General features: G+C 40.2%; 1 protein-coding gene and 1 non-coding gene across 2 annotated transcripts in view; one reads left to right on the top strand and one right to left on the bottom strand.

The window, feature by feature from the left end:
- EIF2AK4 (eukaryotic translation initiation factor 2 alpha kinase 4) overlaps positions 1-27,377 on the bottom strand; it is a 100,754-nt gene extending 73,377 nt beyond the window's left edge. The window contains exons 1-5 of the mRNA XM_052646297.1: positions 27,234-27,377; positions 12,559-12,671; positions 9,406-9,508; positions 2,231-2,383; positions 155-235 (exon numbers count right to left, since the gene is read on the bottom strand). Coding sequence (XP_052502257.1) covers positions 155-235; positions 2,231-2,383; positions 9,406-9,508; positions 12,559-12,671; positions 27,234-27,377 — 594 coding nt within the window. The remainder of the gene's footprint in view (positions 1-154; positions 236-2,230; positions 2,384-9,405; positions 9,509-12,558; positions 12,672-27,233) is intronic.
- LOC128054870 (U6 spliceosomal RNA) lies at positions 6,790-6,891 on the top strand. The gene has a single exon (XR_008200022.1). It is a non-coding gene; the product is annotated as a U6 spliceosomal RNA (small nuclear RNA).

Genomic DNA, 27,377 nt, shown 5'->3' with positions numbered 1-27,377 from the left:
AAAGGAATAATGAAGAATGAAGGACAGAGGTCCTGACTTCTGAGATATTCAAACATTATGAAGATACAGTAATTAAATTACCATCAATGGAAAGAAAAAGATTGTATATTTAGCAAAATGTAAACTATTTGACTATGACAGAATTCTAGAGTACCTGTTTAGCCATTTCTTTCCTTTTTTTCTCCTCTTTTATCTCTTCTTTCCTTTTCTGAATCTCATGAAGGATTTCACGTTGCTGAAATAAATCATACCGCCATCAGATGCTGATCTCTGAAACCCATACAACACACAAATTCTGAAATCACAAAAAATCTTTTGAATTTCAGGCCTAAGAGTATGCAGAACCTTAGTGAATACTATAGTTTCATCAGTTTATCAGAGTTCTCATGCAGCAGACCTCCCACTTAAACGCAGTAGACTGTGGGGGAGGGACACTTCCTCCCCACCTTTACGTGGAGGGACTTGTTGTGGAAGCTCAGAGTCCTAACTATTGGACCACCAGGAGATTCCCAAAGTGGAGGGACTTTCACTGTGGCAACACCACTGGCCTCCTACTTCTCCCCACTCTTGACTGAGCCCCTCTTTCTTCTTGGTATCTGCCTGTCTGCAGAAAACATGCACTTGCACCTACTCTTTGCCCAGGAGGAGGTGGACTGAGCCGGCACCACACCCGTAACACAGACCTTCAGCTGCACTCCCCAGCCAGCTTTCTCACTGTTAAAAGGGGCATTTGGATCTATTCATTTGAACCATGTACCTATTACTCAAATGATTCTGAGTTTACGGAAAGTAGCATTTTTATGAGCCTCCTAAAATTCCAGGTTGTAAGTATCAAAACCATTGAGAGACTAACCAAAAACAATTAAGCAATAATAGAAAATGTAAAAACAAACCCCAAACTTACAGCAGTACATTGAAACAAGACTGTTAATTAAATATCTTTATCTTCTAATTAAAATGTGTCTGCCTAAGAGCTAAGGAACTTTAAACTTTAAATGATAACTAGGCTATGCAATTAAATAGGAGATAAACAGTAACAAAATGAATGGAACTCACAAAGACAATGCTAACACAGGCAAAGGATGAACAAAAAGAAGTAGGAAAAAAAGAGCAAGGAATAAGAACCTAAGAAAAGTAGGAATAACAAAATCCTAGAAGTAACTGTAACATCTAAGGGGAGAAAACTAAAACGCCTCACTAAGAGATAAAAATATATGGAAAAACTATTCCTGGATAGGAAGTCTGAACTTTGTCATGATGTAAATTCTGCCCAAATGGATATATAAGTACAATTTTACTCAAAATTCCAGAGGCTTTGTTTTGATTTGGAGAAAGCAATCCTATAATTTCTCTGTAAGAATAAATGTGTAAGGATAGCTGAGAGAAAAAAAAGAACAATGAAAGAGGAAGGGACAGGGGTCCTGACTCCTCAGATAGTCAAATGTTACAAAGACACAATAATTCAAAGATTGTGGTATAGACCTGAGAAAAAAACAGATGAATTGAACCAAAGAGATAATTTACAAATAGAACTTAGTACAAATAAGTAGGTAAAATACCCTTTAAATGAAGTATTACAAATCACCTAAGAATGAATATTTAATAAATGTGTTAGGAAAATGGCGGGGGGAGGACTCAGACCCTCATTTTAACAACCTATACCAAAGTAAGTTCTAGGTAAGTAAGTTTATTAAAAGACTAAAGAGAAGAAAAAGAACAAAAATCAAGAAGGAAATTTAGATATATGTATTATGTTTGATTAAAGGATTTTTAAAGTAACACAGGAGTGTACATTCTTATGCAGACTAAGACTAAAGAAAAAATACAAATGGTGAATGAACAAAAAAATACGTTCAGCCTCTGGCTTTGGCTACTCGTTTGGGCATGAGATACTTGTCCCACAGAGGGAAGATGGTAATAGCCTCTGAACTCCTGCACAGCTTTGCAAGCACACAAAAAAGTTTGCTTAAACTGACTTTTTCTTTCATTTAAAGACCAGGACTAAGGAAGGGTTCTAGGGGCAGCACTGATACTTGTTGGGAGGGAATCATTCATAGTATTTATTTCTTGGTTACTCCTAGGGTCTCCTTTCACATGAATTCATGGTTCTTGGATCAAATCCAGAGCAAAACTTAATAACTATGGATAAGTGTGTAGGCAGAGACAGAGATTAAAAACCTATAGGGGCTCTCAGTCCTCTGGCTGGCCACCGTGGTGACATGAGTCTCACCTCCTCTTCCTCTTTCCGCTTGGCCTCTAACTGCCTCCGCTGCTCCTCCTGAGCTCGCCTTTCCAGCATTTCTTCATGAAAAGACTTGGGAGGGGGCTTGTTGTGCTCGCAGAGAAATGACTGCACATAGTAAGCCAGTTCAAATATCATCACCTAAACACATGGATGGAAATCAACCACAAATGGTCAAGTGATGGGAAGACAGGGTCCAACGGCAAGACTACAGAGAAACATGCAGACCATCCGAGACCATTCACAACGATGATATTCATTTTGATGCGACACATTCTAAAGCAGTTATGGGAGGTGACCACAGCAGGAGAAAGCTTTTCAGCACTCATCTCACTGTGTTGCTATCAAGACAGAACACTATCTAAATAAATAAAAAGCATCACTTTTATAGTCCTATTCAATTTATTGGGATTTTCTATATAATAAATCTTCTAAAATATTTTCCCATATAAATAAATCTGATAATATAGTTAAGATTTTTAAGACTGCATAAAAGTAAAAACTACATTCCTGACTGGAAAACCTGCCTATATAATGACAGTTGAGCAGAGAATAATCATTGCTAACACGAGTGCTTTCACCTATTCATGAACCCTACTGAAAACATCCTAGTTGGGTACACATGCAAATATTTAAAGGCCTCACTCTCTTCCTGCTAGCAATGGGCCAGCAGAAGGTGGATCAATAGTTGGAAAGCATTTCATTTCCACTTAGGGAAGCATTCACAGTATCAGAAGGAGAAAGCCTCCCCTCTCAGACATCAGATGTGAATGTAGGAAGCCACTTTTCCCCAGCCCCTTGGAGTCATAAATTGTAGCTTGGTTGGTAAATCAACAGAACACATGTTTCTGGGACCCACACTGACCAACTACCCCAACTTCAAAGAGGTTAAAACAGCCAAGTGCCTTCTGCAGACGAAGACCACCACTCTGAAATTTCTTTTTCCTCAATGACAAAGCAGCAGATGGAAAGTTCTTGTTTCTAAAAGGACTTAACAGGGTGGTAGAAAGTAATAGATGTCACTGTACACAAAAATATACAGTTCTCCTGCTGTTCACCTTTCTCTTTTTGAGAGAAATCACAGAGATCGTTGGCAGCACATATATACAGCAATGATTGGAGGAAGCTGTATTTTTTTTATTGTACTAGAAGCTGTGGCTTTCATTGGATATATTTCTGTTTACAGTTGAGAAACACTAGTCTAGAATCTAAGAGGCAAGCTACTGTATGAAAAGCTCTCTTACAGGAAGCTGATGAAAGAAGGCAGTCTCTATTACAAAACCATTTCTACACCAGAAAGAAGCCAGGAGTCAGGTAGTGGAGGACTTTTCTTTTGCTAATCTATATAATTCACTAGCATTTTCTATACAAATCTGATAAATCATATAAGACTGGATGTAAATAAGAGCTACTCTCCACATTGACTCTTGTCCTCCTCATCCCCACATCTACACTGTTCACTGGCTTGCATCTCTCAGGCCTCTGCTCAAATGTCACCTTATCAGGAACCCCTCCCCCCGCCCCCCGACCTCCTTATTTATAGCAGCAACACTGCTTCACGGCATAGTACACATCTCTATTAGTCAGGGTTCTCCAGAGAAACAGAACCAAATAGAAGGGGGCCGTGTGCGTGTTTGTGTGTGTGTGTGTGTATGTGTATATGCACACACAAAGTCATCCCTTGGTATCCACAGATGCTCAAGTCCCTTATATAAAATGATGTAGTATCTGCATATCCCCTATGCCCATCCTCCCATATACTTCAAATCATCTCTACATTACTTACAATACCTTCTAGGATGAAAACACTATGTAAATGCTATGTAAATAGTTGTTGGCATGCAGTAAACTCAAGTTTTGCTTTTAGAACTTCCTGGATTTTTTTTTCATGAATATTTTCCATCTGCGGTTGCCTGACTCCAACTGCTGATGGGTGCTGATGGAGTACCCACAGATACAGGGAGCTGACTGTATGTTGTAGAGAGAAGAAGAGAAGACAGAGGGAGAAGGGAAAGGGAAGAATGGATTGAGATTTAGGAATTGGTTCATATGATTATAGAAGCTGCTAAGTCCAAATTCTGCAGGATAGGCCAGCAGGCTGGTGAGGCAGGGCTGAGCTGATGTTGCAATTCAACTCCAAAGGCCATCTCCTGGCAATGCCCTCTTCTTCCAAGGAGGCCAGTATTTTTCTTTTAAAGCCCTCAGTTGATTGGGTGAGGCCCACCCACATTATGTAAACTGCTTAACTAAAAGTCTACTGATTTAAACGTTAATTTCATCTAAAAAATACCTTCACAGAAACATATGGAGTGTTTGGTCAAATATCTGGGTACCATGGCCTAGCCAACTGACACATAAAATTAACCATCACAACTTCTATTAGAAGAGCTAAAATAAAAAAGTCACATTAAATGCTGGCAAGAATGTGGAGAAACTGAATCACTCACATATTGCTGGTAGAAATGGAAAATGGTCAATCTGGAAAATCTTGGCAGTTTCTTAAAAAAATGAACACATAGTACCATACACCCACAAGTGCACACCTGAGCATTTATTCCAGAGAAATGAAAACATGTTCACACAAAACTCTAACATAAATGTTTGGAGCAGCTTTATTTTTAACACACCCAAACTGGAAACAATTCAGATGTCTTTCAATGGTGTATAGCAAAACAAACATCTTATATAGACATAAGATGGAATACTACTCAGCAATAAAAAGTCACAACTATAGACACATGTGACAATCTGGATGAGCTTCCAGAGAATGAAGATGAGAGGGAGGTAGCCAATCCCAAAGGTTACATACTAAGACGCTACTTATATAATATCCTTGAAATGAGAAAGTTATAGAAATGGAGAACAGATTAATGGTTGCTGGGTATCAGGGAGGGCGTGGGGATATAAGGAAAGAAAGTGAAAGTTGCTCAGTTGTGTCTGACTCTTTGCACCCATGGACTATATATATAGTCCATGGAATTCTCCAGGCCAGAACACTGGAGTGGGTAGCCTTTCCCTTCTCCAGAGGATCTTCCCAACCCAGGGATAGAAATGAGGTTTTCCACATTACAGGTGGATTGTTTACCAGCTGAGGCACAAGGGAAGCTCAAGAATACTGGAGCAAATAGCCTATCCCTTCTTCAGTAGATCTTCCCAACCCAGGAGTCGAACTGGAGTCTCCTGCATTGCAGGCAGATTCTTTACCAACTTACCTATCAGGGAAGTGGGGATATAAGGAGGTGGCAACAAAAGGGATCTTGTGGTGATGAAACTATCCTGTATCTTGACTATATCAATGTCAATATCCTGTTTATGATATTATAATACAGTTTTGCAAAAATGTTACCATTGGGGCAACCTGAGTAAAGAATACATGGCTTCTCTTAGTATTATTTCTTACAAGTGCATGTGAATCTACAATTATCTCAATATAAAAAGTATATTTTAGGAGAAGGAGGCGAAGGGAGGAGAAGGGGACAATAGGGGATGAGATGGTTGGATGGCATCACCGACTCAAAGGACATGAGTTTGAGTAAACTCTGGGAGTTGGTGATGGACAGGGAGGCCTGGTGTGCTGTAGTCCATGGCGTTGCAAAGAGTTGGACATGACTGAACTGACTGAAAAAGTATAATTTATTTATTTTTATTGGAGTATAGTTCCTTTACAATGTTGTGTTAAATTTCTGCTGTACAGTAAAGTGAATTAGCTATCTGTATCCATTATCCCCTCTTTTTGGGACTTCCTTCCCGTTTAGGTCACCAGAGAACACTGAATAGAGTTCCCCATGCTATACAGTAGGTTCTCATTCGTTATCCATTTATCCACAGTAGTGTATATGCCAGCTCCAATCTCACAATTCATCCCACCACTCCCCTTCCCCTCCTGGTATCCATGTTTATTCTCTGCATCTGTGTCTCTATTTTTGCTTTGCAACTGAGTTCATCTGTAACATTTTTCTAGATTTCATATATATGCATTCATCTACTATATCTGTTTTTCTCTTTCTGACTTACTTAACTCTATGACATTCCCTAGGTCCATCCACATCTCTGCAAATGGCACAATTTACTCCTTTGACGGCTGAGTAATAGTCCATTGTATACACGTACCATATCTTCTTTATCCATTCCTCAGTTGATGGACATTTAGGTTGCTTCCATGTGAAGGCTATTGTAAATAGCTCTACAATGAACACTGGGATGCATGTACCTTTTGAAATTTTGGTTTTCTCCGTATATGCCCAGGAGTGGGACTGTTGTGTCATATGGTAGCTCTATTTTTAGTTTTTTAAGGAACTTCCATACTGGTCTCCATAGTGGCTGTACCAATTTACAGTCCCACCAATAGTATAGGAGGGTTCCCTTTTCTCCACACCCTCTCCCAGCATTTATTGTTCATAGATTTTTTGATGATGGCCCTTCTGACCTGTATGAGATGATACCCCACTGTAGTTTTGATTTGCACTTCACTAATAATTAGTGATGTTGAGCATCTTTTCGTGTGTTTGTTGGCCATTAAAAAGTATAATCTAAAATAAAGACAATGTGCTCTCTCCAGCAGAACATATGCTAAAACTGGAGAGATACAGAGATTAGTATGGCCCCTGTGCAAGGATGACGTGTAAATCCGTGAAGCATTCCATGTTTTTTTGGTTACCAAGGGAGAGAGAAGGGGGAAGGAGGGATAAATTGAGAGATTGAGATTGACATGCACACACTATTACATATAACATAGATAACCAGTAAGGACTAACTGTATAGCACAGGGAACTCTTCTCAAAAGTCAGTAATGACCTACAGGGAAAATGAATCCAAAAAACAGTGGATACTGTATATGTAGCCATACAATGGAAGTCAGTACAACATTGTAAATCAAATCAACTATACTGTAATAAAAATTTGAATAAATAAATAAAATAAAGTCAAAAAAAGGTGGAGCTGGGGTGAGTGGGACAACAAAAGCAGAAATAAACAAGTGGGACTAAATCAAACATTTCTGCACAGCAAAAAAAAAAAAAAAGATTCTGCACAGCAAAGGAAACCATCAAGAAAATGAAAAGGCAAACTACAGAATGGGAGAAGATATCTACAAATCATATATCTGATAAGAGGTCAATATTTAAATATATAAAGAATACAATTCAGCAGCAAAAATAAAAAGAAAACCCCAACGATCCAATTAAAAAATGGACAGAGGAACACAACAGACATTTTTCCAAAGAAGACATACAAATGGCCAACAGGCACATTAAAAGATATATAACATCACTGATCATCAGGGAAGCACAAATCAAAACCACAATGAGCTATCACCTCACACATCAAAAAGACAGCGAACAACAAGTATTGGTGAGGGTGTGGAGAAAAGGGAACCCTGGTACACTTTTGGTGAGAATGTAAATTGTTGCAGCCAGTCTGCAAAACAGTATGGAGGTTCCTCAAAAAATTAAAAACAGAACTACATATGATCTAGCAATCCAACTTCTGAGTACATATTCAAAGGGAATGAAAACAAAGGATCTTGAAGAGATATCTATACTCCCACGTTATTGCAGCATTATTCACAATAGCTAAGCTAAGTGTTGATGAAAAAGTGAATAAAGATGTGATATAAATATACATACACAATGAAATATTCAACCATGAAAAAGAACATCCTCCTGCTTGCAGGAACACAAATGGAACTTGAGGCATTATATTAAGTGAAATAAATCAAAAACAAATACTGCATGATATCATTTACATGTAGAATCTAAGAAAACTGAAACAGGGACTAGAATGGTGGTTACCTAGGGACTGGTGGGTGAGAGTAAAGGGGAGATATGTAGGTCTGAGTATACATACTTTCAGTTATAAAATAAGTAAGTTCTGGGGATCTAACGTATAGCATGATGATTATATCGCTGTTGTCCAGTCGCTAAGTCATGTCCAACTCTTTACAACCCCATGGACTGTAGCACGCCAGGCTTCCCTGTCCTTCACTATCTCCTGGAGTTTGCATGACGATTATGTAACAGTTATATTATATAATACTGCACTATAAAAGTCAAATCAAGCACAGCAAAGAACTTTACAAAAAAATGACAAATCATGAATCCAAAAAACCAGAGGATTCTGTAGCTGAATTTTCAATATAACTCCATATTATTTTTCAGTTAGACATTAGACTACATTAGAAAGAACTTAAACTAGAAAGAACTCTGTAGTAATTCCCAAGGCCTATTTTTTTGTCCAAGCTGTTCTATAATCACTTTATGTACCACAACAATCGCTGAGGTTCTTGGAAACACAACTTAGGTGGGCAAAGATTTCAGGGTCAAAAAACACCCCAGAGGGCACACTGTAACTCACTGTGTTACGGAATGCAAGTGAAATTTTGTCCAGTCACTTTCCTAGTGACATAGAGCCCCAGGGCTAGTTCTTACTTAACTCTTCTCAGTTTTTATAGGATAGGATAAGGTAAAAGTGATGTGCACAGGCAAAAACACTGCATAATCTTACACAAAAGTGAGGAGAAGATGGATTATACCTAGGATACTCAGTAGGCTTAAGGAACAGACCGTAATACTCGCCCTAAGAGGTCACCCAGCCTGGCCCTCCAGAGAGAGTTCTCACCCAAAGAGGAGCTCATGCAGACCCTGATGTCAGAGGATTAAAAAAGGATCAGTACTGATGTAGGTGTAAATGCACAGGTATAAAAGGGACATTGATGGAGGACAGTGAGTCCCTAATTATTGAGAAGTAAACAATTAGTTCTTCTGATATGAAAAGGGGAGATGTGGCAAAGTTTGGTCAGTAATCACTTGTTTGCAAACATGTTCCAACGTAAATGTTCAAGTCAAGATGAGGTCATGATGCCAGGCTCAAAGTGTGCAAAAAGTCTGGTCAGTTTCATACGGAGTGTTTCCAAAAGAATTAAATATCAACAGTACTATTTATACACACTCTAAAATTTGTAATTCATAAGTACTGTTAATTAAAGCAATCCAAACAGCAATATTCCCCTTTGTAGATACCAATAAAAACCAGAACATTTTAGTGAAAGTTAGATCTGAGGTGCAATGGGAAAGCCTTTAAGCCAAAGAAAAGGCTGGAAGGCAAACACTAGTGAACATGATGAGATTTTTATCATTCTGTCATAATTTCAGTTTTACAAATCATACCTCACCACAGTGTTTTTTGGCCACTTCTTCTAGGCGGGACTTTAACAAATTAACACTTTCATTTGACAGACCTTTGGCATTCTTTAATTCTATTTCAGGGACTCTGGAAAAGAAAGAAAAAAGAGTTACTCTAAAAAGTACAGACTGTTTGCATTAATATTTGCTAATTTTCAAGCTTGGAGCCTGGGGTTTCCATAAGGGCCTCACTTGTGAACTTCTCGGTACCCCTAGAACATTTCCTTTCATCTCAAAAGGATTTCAACTTTACTCCAGCAACTCTGTTGACACAGCACTCAACATGGAGTTGCCTGCAGCCTGTAGGGCAGAAATGGGCTGGCCAGGTGTCAGCGTGGGCTTTCGAGTGCCCTGCACCCCAAGAGGACCAGACTTACTGGGGCTCAATCAGGTGTCTCTCCAACTTCTGTCTCTGATTTCAGCTTTACAATCTGATTCAAATTTCTAACATCAACTACTATTTACTGCCTTTTAAAAAGTCACTCCAGCTCTGTGTGTGATTCTAGCCTAGTAACTTCACCATGCACTCCCTTTTATGGTAATGCTCGATCCTGGCTTGCCCCCTAACATCAGCAAACTCTGACAGCTCAGCCACAAAGGTCTAAGCACTCTGTGATCTTCTGTCTGCTCCCAGCATAAAGCAGGATAAGGATAACTATGTGTGAGATGGAGGCACAGTGTTCTATCTAGTACTCCTACAACAGGCTGTGGCCCAGGAACTCATTCTGCTAGAAATGAGCTCACTCACTCATGTCATGCACACTCTGCAAACTCTGCTATTCCAAAGATGCCTACCTTACTCTTCTTCATCTCTACAGGGCACAACTAACAGTCAACACCTTCAACCCAAGGAAAATACAATCAGCCCTCCCTGGGGTTCCTCTTATTTCCAACCACAACACATCCAATAACAACTCTTGAGATAAAGCAGGCTTTATTTAATTTTACAGATGAGAAAATGATTCCTCACTTCCCACCAAGCATTTCTGAGTAATTCATGGCATTTCACCTTGGTGAAGCCTTTACTATTCACTTATCTATGCATTCTCTCAGTGCTTCATTATGATAGATTACTACAGTCATCATCTACCTGGATAGATGGAAATCTTAGTGAAAGTCTACGTAAGGTCCATTTAATCCAGGATTCTCTTTCTCACAGTGGTATAAAGGACTATTTTGCAGAAAAGGAAAGTTTTCCTGCATGATATTATCTCAAAAGATAGGAATGTTTCCCCAAGTCAAGACTTACATAATTAAAAAAAAAAAAAATCAAGCAGTCATTATAGAGCAATATTAACAGATTAGCGAAAAATTCATCTGCAACACTAATTAAGCACTGTAAAATTTCCAATGTTTTCTTCATGTCCTTGGTATATAATTCATAAGTTTATGTAGGTGATATTACAATGTTTACTTTTTAACTTTTTTAAACACTTGCATGCTGTTTCTTAAATGATATGGACACATTGAGATTTACCTGATGAGTTCTCTAACATAGTGGTTCTCAACCAGGGGTAATTATGTTCCCCCTCCAAGGTGACATCAATGTCAAGAAGGCAAAGAAGCTCTGTGCCCCTCTACATATTTCTTGCCTAAGCATCTCTTCCATCTGGCCAGTCCTGAGTTGTATCTTTGATAACAAACCAGTAAGAGCCTTCCTGAGTTCTGTAAACTGTTCTAGCAAATTATCAAACCTGGGGTGGGGGGAGGGGGTCACAGGAACATGCAAATTTATAGCCAGTTGATCAGAAGTACTGGGACTTGCAACTGGCATCCACGTCTCGTCATGGGACTAAGCCCCCAACTCCACTATCAACAACTATGGACAGTTAGTGTCATAACTGAACTGAATTGTTCAGACACCCAGTTGGTATCAGAAAAGATACCACCTATTTGCTGTCAGGAAAGATAAGACCTAGAGAGGCACTGTCTTGTTTTTCTTTCATAAAATTAATTACCCTTCAATTAATGCATAAATTAACTTTCTGAATGTCTACTATATTCTACTCTGGGCACAGAGGTTGGGCTAAAATTGGGTTACTAACTTCAGGGAGCTCATCTTGACCTACCTGTATTTTCATAAACTCCATCACCTCTTAAGGTAACAAATTCCATACATTTACCACCCACCAGGTAAGGCAGTACATCTTTTACTTGTCATTTTCCTTCACTGGCTTCCTGCACAACAAGCTCAATTAAAAAAACATCATCCAGGCCAAATCTGCTTTTATACATGGAATGTCTGGGAAAATTTACATGGAATATGCATGGTACTTGAAATGAAGATTACTTGAGCCTTGACAGCTAATGCTTTTGTTTTACTGCTGGATCTGAACCCAAGGGGTTATTACCTTCAGGGGGAGTTTAGAAATACATGAGGCTTTTGGCTGTCTCACTGACTGGAAAACTCTTAGGCATTTAATGGGTAGAGGCCAGTGATGTTACACACCCTGCCATCTTCCCGACCCTGAAAGAGGGCGACTAAATCCTTTTCTACTTGGAAGTCAAGGTCTCACTAGGCTCGGAAGGCTACTCTAAGTCCTAATGTAAACTGTACTTTAAAACTAAGTACACAAGGCTTTTATAGTCACTGCACCTTTATCTTTTTTTCCCCTAAATTGTTCCTCTTCCTAGTTTGTGAAAAATTAAACAAACAAAAGTTAACAGAAGAAGCAAACATTAGTCATGGAGCAAACACTACCACCCATAGAGACGATTAACTAGAAGCCAACCTAACAGGAGACGGGCTTCATGAAAACATCTATTGCTGACGTAGTTCTGATGAATTGCAGGTGATAGGAAACGAAATTTTAAATGGAATGGGGGCCAGAAGGGAAAAATACCATTAACTTTAACCTGTTCCTCTGTTTTCAAAACAGAGAACTGAAATCACATCAAAGCTATTTATAAACAGACTTCCCTGGTGATTCAGACGGTAAAGAATCTGCCGGCAATGCAGGAGACCTGGGTTTGATCCCTGGGTCGGGAAGATCCCCTAGAGAAGGGAATGGCAACCCACTCCAGTATTCTTGCCTCGGGAATTCCATGGACAGAAGAGCCTGGTGGGCTACAGTCCATGGGGCTGCAAGAGTCGGATATGACTGAGAGGCTAACACACACACTTATAAATGAACTCACACATCAGGATAGGTGGGTGGGCATTTCACTCTCAAATCCACTTTTACGTACACTTCTTCACCAGTCAGGCCTTGAGGGTACAGAACTAAATTGATTTCAGGAGGCCCTTTGACCTAAAAGAGAAAAAGAAAATATTTTTTTTTTCTCTAGACAGCCAGTCATTAACGATTAAGATAATAATTATTTCAGCTCAAAAGTTCTACTTTTAAAATATTATACACAGTTTTACTTTATAAAGGTGCTTTGGTCACATTTTCCTAAAGCATGGTTTAAAAACAAAACTTGTGCCAGAGAGAGTACATTTTCCTTTTCAGGTTTCTAAGGAGTGACCTGAAATGTCCCATGCACCCTCCATTTATTCAAGTAAGCGGGTGCTGCCCTAGAGACTGAGAGTGCAGGGGCAAAATCTTGACAGACAGGAAGCCAACTAGCTGATACAAAATAGAGGACATACAGATATTTTCAAATAGTGACCAGTGTTGTAAAGAAAGCAAAGCTGAGTCATGGAACAGAGTGGTGGAGGAGGAGAAGGTATTCAGACAGGCGGGTCAGAGAAGGCCTACTGACGCTTCAAATACTGAGACAACACGTGAAACTCTTGACAAGGAGAAATCTGATAGCTCTTCTAAAACTGTGTATGCTTTCAACCAACTGTTCTTCCCCAACTAACTAAACATTCCATTATCCTTTATTTATATATGCTCTTCCCAAAAAGGATTTGAGGCAGTTTCTATAATTTATAAATATAAACCTACCAACTCTGTGAGGTAGGTGTCATCTCCACTTTACAGACAAGGCGGTTCAGGCTCAAAGTTTCTTCCTCACAAACACACAGTGGCAAGGCTGGACTTCAAGTCCAACTAAGACACCCAAACCTGTGTCTTTCCCATCAGCCCTCCCTTGTTAATGCCAATCCTGAGTTGTTGCATTGCTAGAGTAAGGAGTTCAAAGGAGTTGAAGCTTGCCTTTGCATGGGAATGTCAAGGCAGCCAGGGCAAAAAGAGAAGTGTGGCATTATCAGAAAAGAGAAAGCATAAAAATTCTTCCAAGGGCGACGAAGTATTGAGGAACATTAAATTCTGACAAAACACGAACCTTACATGTGGCACTCTGAAGTATACAATCAGCTGTGTATATAAAATACATAAGCTCAGTTTTCATTTATAATAATCCTTGATTTTTTTAAAAAAGCTCCTGTAAAAATTCAGTCTGTGTTGGTGGCAAAGGACAGAGAAGAAGGTGGATTTGAGATAAAGCTGACAGAGAGACTGGGCTCTGAGAGAGGAAACCAGAAGGCTAGTGTCTTGTAGATCTCTAGCTCCCTGATGTAGAGTAGGATGAGGAAAAAGGACGTCCGCTGAGAGGAAACACGAGGACTGCAGGTGGCCTTGCCAAGAGCAGACCCTGGTGTGAGAGGAGTGGGTGCTGGGTGAGGATGAGGCCACAGCAAGTCTACGGCAACTCTTTCAAGGAGGTGTGGGTTCGGGTTAAATTAAAGGAGACAGAGAGTGGGGCCACAGACTGGGGCTGGGGGGTGAAATCAAGGGATAATTTTATTTTGTTCTGTTTTAAAGACGGGAGATACTACAGAGTGTGAGGATGTTGATGGAAATATTATGGAAGAGCGGGAAGGAGACCAAATTAGGATCTGAAGTTGATGGATCCTGGGCAGAACAGAAACAGGCTAGACTGACTGGAGGAGGGGTTTTCCTTCTAGACAGGCAGATGTGAGGGGGAAAAAAAAAAGCAAGTAGAGGAGGCTTTCCTCTGAGGATCCTCACAGGAGTGAGAATGAAACAACCTGTTAGATTCCCAGTTTCCTGTTTCCTCTTCAATTAAGACACGCTGGCTGTTATCTGGTGTAAAGCAGATACAGATCATATCAGACAGAATTTAACAGGGCAACCATTTATTTACTAAAAGCAGCAAAAATACCAGTTCTCACTTGCTAAGAAGGAAAGGACAAACTATTACCTTGACCAGTCTCCTAAACAGCCTCACTTCTGGAAAAGCTTTTCAGTATGGAAATCTTCAAACAAAGCTGATAATGATATAATGAACTCCATGTACTGAGCAGCCAGTTTCAATAATGACCCATTTAGGGCCAATCTTGGGTATCTATATGTGCCCTATCCCCAAGTGCCACGCTGGATCATTTTGAAGTAGATCCTATCAACCAGTCTTTGCCTGTGTTACTATTACTCACTTCCCAACATCAATCCAGTGAAGTAGAAAAAGGTATATATCTCCATTTTAGAGATGTAAAAACTAAAGAGAAAGGCTAATTAGACAGACTCAAAATTTTACCAATGCTTTCTCCACCAGGTCGAATCTTTAGAAATTTCTCATCTCATAGGCCACAAATTTTAGAGAGACACTACAGTCGCCAACTTACACTTTTGTCAAGAAAATACTTTTTTGCTCCCTCTCTACCGTAGATATCACTTTAGAAAATAGAGAATATTTTAGTACCAAAAGTAGGAGAAAAGTACAAAAACAGAATAAAGTGTGGTCAATTTAGCTTATATTACTATATCTTCACATATACATTATTCTGCCTTTCATTTTCTAATTTGGCTGAAGACCAACAAAAACTATATTTTAGAATGCAGATGGGGATACTGCTGTAAATCCATACTGACCCACTTACCTTAAAGAGTCAAAATAAATATGAAAGTAAGAATATATATATATATACACACACACACATATATACATATCTGTAACTGAGTCACTTTGCTGTAAGGCAGAAGTTAACACAACATTGCTAATCAACTATACTTTAATAAATTAAAAAAAAAATGGAAAATGCCATACAGATAATCTTCTTAAAGTAAAATATCCAAGACGCTGCAGGCCCAAGGAAAAGAAGTGGAAGCCAAGGTGTTAAAACACAAGCACAGTATCTAGGAGCAATAGCAGATTTTCTGTTTTGAAGCAACAACATTGCAGTAGTCTTCTATAAAAGAAAGGAGCAAGAGTCACCTGACTACTAATAGATAAGCAAGTTGTGTAAGTAGAAACTACCAATGCAAAGCACGGGATGAACTTTCCTGGGCTCAGTATAGAGATAAACTTGCAACAGACAGACAACATATGCCACATGAAGGGGGTTATCTCCACACACATATGATAACAAATTTGGTTTAGCATTCCCTTTTCTCTTTATGCAGGAAGTGTGTATCTGAACGTAACTGACCTTCTCAGGAAGTGGTCCAGGGAAGCCCACATTTCATGTCTGGAGTCACTAGAACAGAAGCCAGCTTCAGAAAAGAGAGGCCATTGGGAGACTACACATTTTGAAGATATTCTTTAAGAAGTGAAAGTAAAAGTCGCTCAGTCGTGTCTGACTCTTTGTGATCCCATGGACTATACAGTCTGCGGAATTCTCCAGGCCAGAATACTAGAGTGGGTAGCCTTTCCCTTTTCCAGGGGATCTTCCCAACTCAGGTCTCCCACATTGTGGGTGGATTCTTTACAAGCTGAGCCACAAGGGAAGCCCAAGAATACTGGAGAGGGTAGCCTATCCCTTTCCATTGGATCTTCCCGATCCAGGAATCGAACCAGGGTCTCTTGCGTTGCAGGTGGATTCTTTACCAACTGAGCTATCAGGGAAGCCCATACCATTCTTTACTAAAGGGGATGCTTAAGAAGGAACAATGAATCAAGGTAAAGACTCCTGGCAACAATCAGGAAACGAGGTCTCTCTCAGTCACAAGGGGACCACCAGGCAGAACATCAGTATATAAAACAATGGCCCAAAAAAGTGGTTAGGATACTGCAAACATTCCTGGGCTGACCCAGCCTTAGGACAAATGCAGGTCTAGTGTTCTAGTTACTTCCATTGCACAGCAACACTAGCAGGATAATGGTGATAATAGTGGTGAGCCCAGATAATGCCAAGGCAAACTTAATGCCAAAGCAAACTCTGAGGAAAGAGTTCGGATACAAAGTGAAGACACTCCTGGATGCATAAAGGTTTCAGTTTTAGGAAATGCATGAGTCCAGTTATGGTGGTTTGGATGAAGGAACAGACCCATGGATGCTGATGAACGACATATGTTGGACAAAAATCTAACAACTTGTCCGGTTCTGAGTACCAAGTGAGACTAACCCAAAGAGCAGGACATTGAAGCTACCAGGTGACTAGATACTTATAAAGCTTTCGTCTTTGGCTGACAGCCTGACTGGGCCAGAATGATATTCTCTTTATGAAGCACAGACTGTGGAGTACTGTTTCCCCAATATCCACTCTCCTTTTATTTCTTTGTAATAGAATCCTCAATTTTTTTTTAGCTGAATACATTTCCCCAACTCGTCTGCAGCTCAGTGTAGCTACTGGATTAATTTAAAGCCAGTAATATGAAAGACTCATTTGAAAAGACCCTGATGCTGGGAAAGATTGAAGGCGGGAGGAGAAGGGGACGACAGAGGATGAGATGGTTGGATGGCATCACGGACTCAATGGACATGAGTTTGGGTAAACTCCTGGAGTTGGTGATAGACAGGGAGGCCTAGCTGCTGCAGTCCATGGGGTCACAAAGAGTCGAATGCGACTGAGTGACTGAACTAAACTGAATATGAAAGAACTGTAAGATGCAATTTCCAGGAAGTGACCTTTATTAAAAGAAAGGGATGAAGCTTTTTCATCCCTTTCTCCTTCCAGCTGGCTGGAATGCAGACATGATGACTGGAGGCCAGGCAGTCATTTCAGACCACATAGGGGGCAGTAAGGTTGGTAGAAGAGTAATTCAGAAAAAGCCCTCAGCTCCAGACTTTTACATATAAAAACACAGACTTTGTTATTTAAAGTTTTCTGTCATATGTAGCTAAACTTAATTTTAACCAGCATAGGCTCACTGGGGGTAAAAAAAATAACAGTCAGGGAACAGTGCTTTCAGAGGTAAGAACAGAAAATTCACCAGGCTTTTCTCAAGCAAACTGAGAGGCTCGCCTACACGTAAAGAGGCTCTTATGCAAAACATGTTTAGGATACCAAGCATTAGCTCATATTAGGATATTCAAGGATTCCTGGAACTGAACAGGATTTCATTAAAAAGTTCAACAACCAAGATATATTAAAGATTAAGACTGGGTAGGGCATCTTCCATGCCTTTAGAAGATAAACTGTCATTAGAATTTAATGTTGATAAAATCTTTGATTTAACCTCCACAAGGAAATAATGAATTCCTGGAAAAAATATTTGTAGACAGAAAAATACATAGTAAGGGGTAAAAAAAATTCTTTGAGAGCATGTAATGAGAGGAAAGCAATGCAGAACATATTGCTACAAAATATACAAAATTCTACATGAGGAAAAAGATTTGTTTTGAAGACTGAAAATATAAGTGACAGGAAGCAGTCATGGAAAGAAGGCCACACTATAATAAAATATGAGTAAATGCTTTCAATGAGATCATGAAGTTGGATACTCGTCTGAAGTATAATACTATACATGTACTCAGATGCTCAGCTGTCTGACTCTCTGCAACTCCCGGTGCTATATAGTCCACCAGGCTCTTCTGTTGATGGAATTCTCCACGCAAGAATACTTGAGTGGGTTGCCATTTCCTTCTCCAGGGGTTCTTCTTGACCTAGGGATTGAACACACATCTCCTGCACTGGCCGGCAGATTCTTTACCACTGGGCCACATGGGAAGCCCTTTAATACTACAAAACAGTCAAAAAAATCCTCAAGGTATAAAATGTGAATGAGTAATACAAACTCAGTCCTAAAATATGAAAGGTAATACTCTAGACTAATTACCACCAGAGTTAAAAAAAAAAGGACATTAGCTCCTCAAGAAATAAACCCCAAGTATATCACTTCATCCACAGGACTAGCAACACTGACCTGGGGGGCCCTCTTTTCAGCACTGTGCACACCACCTGGAGAAGTGCCCAGCCAATGCCAGCAGAAACCCCAGTTTCTCAGTCTCACTATGCTTTTCGTGGGTACCTCCTCTCACACTCACCCCAAAATAAACTGGTATAAGAATGTGTCTATTTCTGCTAAAAGTACCAAAAGGAAGGATGTGTGTGTGCTCAGTCATGTCCGACTCCTGGTGACCCCATGGACTATAGCCCACCAGGCTCCTCTGTCCATGGGACTTTTTGAGCAAGAATACTGGAGTGGGTTGCCATTTCTTCCTCTAGGGGATCTTCTCGACCCGGGGATCAAACCCTCGTCTTCTGGGTCTCCTACATTGCTGGTAGATTCTTTACCTGCTGAGCCACAAGACTATTAAAAAGAATTTTTTCGACCATTCCACATAGGAGCACAACTTTTGGTTCCAAGGCATGAGGGTTAATGACAGCCTATGATTAAAATTCACTGGTTTACAAGATGAGCAGCAGAGTGAGGACAAGGTTTGAGAAATTAATTAAAAATACTAACACAAGAGGGAGAAGGATGGACTGGGAATTTGGGGTTAGTAGATACAAACTATTACATAAACAACAAGGTCCTACTGTCTAGCACAATGAACTATATCTAATTTCCTAGGATAAACCATAATGGAAAAGAATATTGAAAAAGACTGTATCTACGTGTAAAACTGAGTCACTCTGGTGCACAGCAGAGACTGGCACAACATTATAAATCAACTATACTTAAAAAAAGAAAAACTAACACAATTTTCAATTAACCACATAAATACACTGAACCATACACTTAAAAATTAAGTTAGTATACTTTATGTTATATATTTTTATCCACAAGCATTTAAAACAAGCTATACAATTCAAACCACTTTCAGGTGTTCGGTCTAGAATTGTTATCTAGACTCTGGTAGTCACATCCCCCTTAAATTCTGATGACAAGACTTGGTTCAGCATGGCCCCATGTTTATTACTTGCTTCTGTTCTCATTTCCTGTAATGTGGGAAAGAAATTAGTTTGCATAAAAAAACAACAAATCTAGAAATAAAGTAACACGTGAAAGCTAGATAATCTGGGCAAGTCTTTAGTTTTAAGTCTATAAAGATGCCAAAAACAAAATAATAATGAGAGTAAAAGCTCTCAGTCATTTTCTGTAACCGACCTTATAAAAATCACCAAGCTCATTCATTCACCTTCTGTTCTCAAGCATTTGCCTATCTGTCAAATGACCAAGAACAAAAAAACAACAAACTGCTAGATTCCTTAAAATTTAATAACTATGACTCCATTTTAAACAAACATTTAAATATTCAAATCTGAGTTCCCCCCAAATTAAATACAGGTAATATAAGTGGAGGTGACGAATAGATTCAAGGGACTAGATCTGGTAGACAGAATGCCTGAAGAACTATGGACAGAGGTTTGTAAAGTTGTACAGGAGATGATGACCAAAACCATCTCCAAGATAAAGAAATGCAAGAAGGCAAAGTGGTTGTCTGAGAAGGCCTTACAAGTTGCTGAGAAAATAAGAGAAGTGAAAGGCAAAGAAGAAAGGGAAAGATATGCCCAACTGAAGCAGAGTTCCAGAGAACAGCAAGGAGAGAGAGATAAGAAAGCCTTCTTAACTGACTAATGCAAACAAATAGAGGAAAACAATAGAATGGGAAAGACTAGAGATCTATGAGAAAATTGGAGATACCAAGGGAACATTTCACACAAAGACAGGCACAGTTTCAGTTTAGTCGCTCAGTCGTGTCGGACTCTTTGCGACCCCATGAATCACAGCACGCCAGGCCTCCCTGTCCATCACCAACTCCCAGAGTTCACTCAGACTCATGTCCATCGAGTCAGTGATGCCATCCAGCCATCTCATCCTCTGTCGTCCCCTTCTCCTCCTGCCCACAATCCCTCCCAGCATCAGAGTCTTTCCCAATGGGTCAACTCTTCGCAGGAGGTGGCCAAGGTACTGGAGTTTCAGCTTTAGCATCATTCCTTCCAAAGAACACCCAGGGCTGATCTCCTTCAGAATGGACTGGTTGGATCTCCTTGCAGTCCAAAGGACTCTCAAGAGTGTTCTCCAACACCACAGTTCAAAACCATCAATTCTTTGGCGCTCAGCTTTCTTCACAGTCCAACTCTCACATCCATACATGACTACTGGAAAAACCATAGCCTTGACTAGATGGACCTTTGTTGGCAAAGTAATGTCTCTGCTTTTGAATATGCTATCTAGGTTGGTCATAACTTTTCTTCCAAGGAGTAACCATCTTTTAATTTCATGGCTGCAATCACCATCTGCAGTGATTTTTGAGCACAAAAAAATAAAGTCTTACACTGTTTCCACTGTTTCCCCATCTATTTCTCATGAAGTGATGGGACCAGATGCCATGATCTTCGTTTTCTGAATGTTGAGTTTTAAGCCAACTTTTCCACTCTCCCCTTTCACTTTCATCAAGAGGCTTTTTAGTTCCTCTTCACTTTCTGCCATAAGGGTGGTGTCATCTGCATATCTGACGTTATTGATATTTCTCCTGGAAATCTTGATTTCGGCTTGTGCGTCCTCCAGCCAAGCGTTTCTCATGATGTACTCTGCATAGAAGTTAAACAAGCAGGGTGACAATATACAGCCTTGACGTACTCCTTTTCCTATTTGGAACCAGTCTGTTGTTCCATGTCCAGTTCTAACTGTTGCTTCCTGACCTGCATACAGGTTTCTCAAGAGGCAGGTCAGGTGGTCTGTTATTCCTATCTCTTTCAGAATTTTCCACAGTTTATTGTGATCCACACAGTCAAAGGCTTTGGCATAGTCAATAAAGCAGAAATAGATGTTTTTCTGGAACTCTCTTGCTTTTTCAATGATCTAGCGGATGTTGGCAATTTGATTTCTGGTTCCTCTGCCTTTTCTAAAACCAGCTTGAACATCAGGAAGTTCACGGTTCACGTATTGCTGAAGCCTGGCTTGGAGAATTTTGAGCATTACTTTACTAGCATGTGAGATGAGTGCAAATGTGCAGTAGTCTGAGCATTCTTTGGCATTGCCTTTCTTTGGGGTTGGAATGAAAACTGACCTTTCCCAGTTCTGTGGCCACTGCTGAGTTTTCCAAATTTGCTGGTATATTGAGTGCAGCACTTTCACAGCATCATCTTTCAGGATTTGAAATAGGCACAAGAAAGGACAAAAATGGCAAGAACATAACAGAAGCAGAAGAGATTAAGAAAAGGTGGCAAGAATACACAGAACTATACAAAAAAGGTCTTAATGACCCAGATAACCATGATGGTGTGTTCACTCACCTAGAGCCAGACATCCTGGAGTGTGAAGGCAAGTGGGCCTTACGAAGCATTACTAAACAAAGCTAGTGGAAGTAACAGAATTCCAGCTGAGCTATTTCAAATCCTAAAAGATGATGTTGTTAAAGTGCTGCACTCATTATGCCAGCAAACTTGGGAAATTCAGCAGTGGCCACAGGACTGGCAAAGGTCAGTTTTCATCCCAATTCCAAAGAAAGGTGCCGGAGTCCAGCTCCATCAGCCAGGGAATCAGCCTGAAGGGATAAGCAGCGTCGGCAGGAAATGATGTAGCCTCTGACTCCAGGTAAGTAAGGGACTACATGTTTATTTCAAGCATCAGGTTCTCTCTTATATTTTTTCAAAAGCATTATGTGAAAGGTTTGAGACTGTCAGTTTCCCCTCACTCAGATTATTGTCTCATTGTTGCCCTTCAAACAGCCTTCCTGCTTCAGCGATTCATTTACTTGTGATTACATTGTAACTCATGCTGATGTCTGGGCTGCATTCCACATTCCTCAGTTTATTTCTTAAATTTCTAAATCCTGCTTGCCCCTGGTATCCTAAGCTCACTATCTCCTTAGAAAGGCTTCTAACTATTTTTAATTATTCCCCAACCCTAAGCTCAGCAAACTTCCTTTGCCATAAACATTTCCCTCACAAATAGGTCTCAGATAACAATCCTTCCCATGGCCTCAAGCTGCAGCCTACCTGCTCATCCTGGGACATTCTTGTAAAAATCTTTGAACAAATGTCAATGGTTACTTTATAGATTATTTTCTGGGCACAACTGCAGAAGGCTTTGTGCTTTCTCACGCTTCTCTCAAGAACAATAAGCACCTTAACATTCTTTCCAGCCAACTCAGCCGAAGAAAGGAAAGAACAAGTCAGAATCACAAAACTTAACTCTTTCATCCCGGGTCCGTGACTGTGGAATGAGGAGAGGGGGCTAGGGCTATGCCTCCATTTTGTCAGTAATGCCTAAAACGGCTCCCGACAGAAAGGGACTGCTGAAGAATGTTCAAATTACCATACAACTGCACTCATTTCACATCCCAGCAAGATCATGCTCAAAATCCTTCAAGCTAGGCTTCAGCAGTACATGAACCGGGAACTTCCAGATGTACAAGTGAATTTGGAAAAGGCAGAAGAACCAGAGATCAAATTGCCAACATATGCTGGACATAGAAGAAGCAAGAGAATTTCAAATAAACATCTACTTCTGCTTCATTGACTATGTTAAAGCCTTTGACTGTGTGGATCACAACAAACTGTAGAATATTCTTAATGAGATGGGAACATCCCTGAGAAACCTGTCTGTTAGGACAAAAAGCAATAGTTAGAACTGGACATGGAACAATGGACTGGTTCAAAATTGGGAAAGAAAAACATCAAGGCTTCTATATTGTTACCCTGCTTATTTAACTTACATGTAGAGTACATCATGCAAAATGCCAGGCTGGATGAAGCACAAGCTGGAATCAAGACTGCCGGCAGAGACAGAAATACCAACAACCTCAGATAAGCAGATGATGTCACTTTAATGGCAGAAAGTGAAGAGGAACTACAGAGCCTCTTAGATGAAGGTGAAAAAGGAGACTGAAAAATCTGGCTTAAAACTCAACATCCACAAAACTAAGATCATGCCATTTGGTCAGATCTCTTCACGGCAAATAGATGAGGAAAATGTGGAAACAGTGTCAGATTTCATTTTCTTGGGCTCCAAAATCACTGCAGATGGTGATTGCAGCCATGAAATTAAAAGACGCTTGCTCCCTGGAAGAATAGCTATGACAAACCTAGACAGTGTATTAAAAAGCAGAGACCTCACTTTGCCAACAAAGTTCCATCTAGTCAAAACTATGGTTTTTCCAGCAGTCACGTATGGATGTGAGTGCTAGACAATAAAAAAGGCTGATCACCTAAGAATTGTTGCTTTCTAACTGTGGTGCTGGAGAAGACTCTTGAGAGTCCCTTGAACCACAAGATTAAACCAGTCAATCCTTAAGGAAATCAATCCTGAATATTCATTGAAAGGACTGATGCTGAAGCTGAAGCTCCAATACTTTGGCCACCTGATGCAAAGAACTGACTCACTGGAAAAGACCCTGATGCTGGGAAAGAATGAAGGCGGGAGGAGAAGGGGGCAACAGAGGATGGGATAGTTGGATGACATCACTGACTCAATGGACATGAGTTTGAGCAAACTCAGGGAAAAAATGAAGGGCAGCGAAGCCTGGCATGCTGCAGTTCATGGAGTCACAAAGAGTTGGACAGGACTTAGTGACTGCACAACAATAACAACATTATTATAGTAAAAATGCCAGTGTAATTTTTTAACCAGCCAAGTTGACTCTAAAGTTCATAATGAAAAACCAAAGTAAAATTAGTCAGGAATATTCTGTAAATGATGACTACATTAAATACTAAACCTGGTTATAAATCTACAGTAATGAAAGCAATATGGTCATAGAACCTAAATAGATTTCTGGGATAGAGTGTCAAGAAATATACCCATATACAGTTGGGAATGGAAGCAGGGTTCCCTGCATTGCAGGCAGATTTTTTACCAGCTGAGCAAGTATATTAAGTGTATATTAAGCAAACAACCAAATAAAAATTGAGAGCTGTTTACCAGGCAGTAGGCATGTAGGTGTGAACAACAGTGAGAGACTTTATTTTTGGGGGCTCTAAAATTACTGCAGATGGTGACTGTAGCCATGAAATTAAAAGATGCTTGCTCCTTGGAAGAAAAACTATGACCAAACTAGACAGCATGTTAAAAAGCAGAGACATTACTTTGCCAACACAGGTCTATCTAGTCAAAGCTATGGTATTTCCAGTGGTCATGTATGGATGTGAGAGCTGGACTATAAAGAAAGCTAAGTGTTGAAGAATTGATGCTTTTGAACTGTGGTGTTGGAGAAGACTCTTGAGAATCCCTTGGACTGAAAGAATATCCAACCAGTCAATCCTAAAGGAAATCAGTCCTGAATATTCACTGGAAGGACTAACGCTGAAGCTGAAACTCCAAATCTGTGGCCAACTGATGCAAAGAACCAACTCATTGGAAAAGACCCTGATGGTGGGAAAGACTGAAAGCAGGAGGAGAAGGGGATGGACAGAGGATGAGATGGTTGGATGGCATCACCGACGTGATGGACATGAGTTTGAGTAGGCTCCAGGAGTTGGTGATGGACAGGGAAGCCTGGCATGCTGCAGTCCACGGGGTCACAAAGAGTCGGACACAACTGAGTGACTGAACCGAACTGATCCTTATGAAGCCAGTCTACCCTTATGCAATGCAAAGGTGGCATTTCACATTAGTGGAAAGGATTCATATTCAGAGGTAAGAACTTAACAAAAAAAGTTGAAGGAAGCCTTTAAAAAAGTCATGAAAGATTTAAAAGAAAGCCTTAAAGAATTCATTTTTGGTAACACTGGAGCAGGGAAAAAACAAACCACAGGGACCGTGTAACAATAAAGAAAAAAAGATCATTTTGACTATATTGACTATAAGTTTTTAAAAACTGTATAAATTACCTAAATATCAAAATGCATAATCATCAGGGAAAAACACTTTCAATATAATAATCTAAAATGCTAATTTTCTTAACACATAAATTAACATATAAATGGTATGCCTCAAGATATAAATAGCTCTGACAAATGAATGAGAAAATAGACAACAGAGTATAAAAATAAACTAAACAACATCAAAAAGTTCACAGAAAAAAAAAACATGGCTTACAGACAAAGGTGGTCCTAATAACTTATAACTAAAGAAGTAAACATGTTTCATCTATTTATTGGCAAAGATGAAAAAGTCGGAGGTCTACAATGTTGGTGAAGATGTAGGTAAAGAAGTACTTATACACTATTGGTGGGCCCAGAAACAGAAGCAAGGTTTTAGGAGGGAGGTAATAGCTATCAAATTATAAATGAGCAGGCCTTTGGCTGACAAAAAAGTAGCCAAGATAATTAAGTTAACAATACATTTATAACTTCAGAGGAAATTCTATTTTAAACTAGCAATGAGTGTCCAAAATTTAGTATGTAAGACAATTTTTAGCATGTATTCCCAAAATGTTTCTTTATTAATGATATATATATGCTACTAAACGAAACTATACCTTATAATACATCTCCCAAAAAGAGTTTAAAAAACTTCAGATGTTTAAGAAATTAAAGTTTACTCAGGTCAGTAATCTTGAGCTGAATTTACTGGCAGCAAATTTGGCCTGAACTGACATGAGGCTATTAATAGTCTTTATACATCCCATTGAGGGTGAACACAAATATTCACGTTTCACTGTGCTTGATTCTGGATGCTGCTCCAGACATTGAGGGAAAGAAAGTGAAGCTGCTCAGTCGTGTCCCACTCTTTGCAAGCCCATGGACTGTAGCCTACCCTGCTCCTCCGTCCATGGAATTTTCCAGGCAAGAGTACTGGAGTGGGTTGCCATTTCCTTCTCCTAAGTATGTATCAGGGGAATATTAACATTTCTACTATTTCAGTCTTAATTCTTGAAATTAAGTACTAGGAAAGTAAGCTCCCTGAAGGATGAGGGTTTGGTTTGGTTTGTGCTGGACTATATTCTGAATACCTAGAACAATAAATAGTTAAGGAAGGAACACATTGGGTGAGAGGGAGAATGTTTTGCTCTGACAGCTCCAGAAGATCCTAGATATTGAGCAAATCCTGCATGTGCTGATAAAGTGCATGTTGTAAAAAGCCAAGACTTAAAGGCAGATGAAGAAAGGTACTACTTTAAAAAAAATACTATAGATAACAATAGTTTGGTAGATAATGCTTCAAGGATGAGGGAAAAAAACTGGATCAGCAGCTTAAAATGTGCCTTATTTCCAGACAAAAAGGAAACTATTTTAGCCAAATGCCATTTAAAAGGTTTGGACTCAGCACACTCCCTCTTCATTACAGCTAAGAAGAATACATTCCATACTCTTGAAGGACAGGCACAGAGGAAAGTTCCTCCACGCCGCACAACACAGTGAGGACGCCCGAGGGGTACAGAGTAATTACAAGGCTAACAGTCCTGAACACATACCGGAGGGTGAGACTTCTGATTAAGGACATCAATAAGATCTGTGCAAGGGCCCTCAAAGCGTTCCCAAAGTTGCAATGGGTCCCCATGAATGCGCTGTCGTATCAAACCCAAGGAGACAAGACAGTAAGGAGGCAGGTATGTTATGGAACGTCAGGGGGAATAAGAAGCAAGGCCAGGTAAGACGGGAGCCGATTTAGGAGAAACGCTGTAAGAGAACTTGTCCCAGGCAGGGGTTCTGAAGACCCGCCGTGCGGCTGCGGGTGCAAGGACAAGAAGTGAGCGCGGGTGGATCGTAAGGGATGAAAGGGCTCCAGAATCCGAAGTGGGTGTCGGGTGTTCGCTTCCGGCAAGGCCGGGCGGGCCTAGCCGGGGTAGATCGCGCCAAGGGAGGCTGGGCCGCAGCACGCCAGCCCCGACCAGACATGCCAAGTTCCTACCCGTCCGCGCGCGTCCGGCCGCAGGTCCTGGAAGTCGGCGCCATAGATGGCCTCCAGGGCCTGCAGCTCGTGGTCCTGTCGTTGCGGGTAGCTCTCCGGCGGTTCGTCCCGGCCACGCCCGGGGGCCCCGCGGCCCCCGGCCAT

Source organism: Budorcas taxicolor, chromosome 10, assembly GCF_023091745.1.
Source record: "Budorcas taxicolor isolate Tak-1 chromosome 10, Takin1.1, whole genome shotgun sequence".
NCBI lineage: Eukaryota > Metazoa > Chordata > Mammalia > Artiodactyla > Bovidae > Budorcas > Budorcas taxicolor.
The sequence above is the reverse complement of the archived record's forward strand: the minus strand, read 5'-3'. Positions and strand labels throughout refer to the sequence as shown.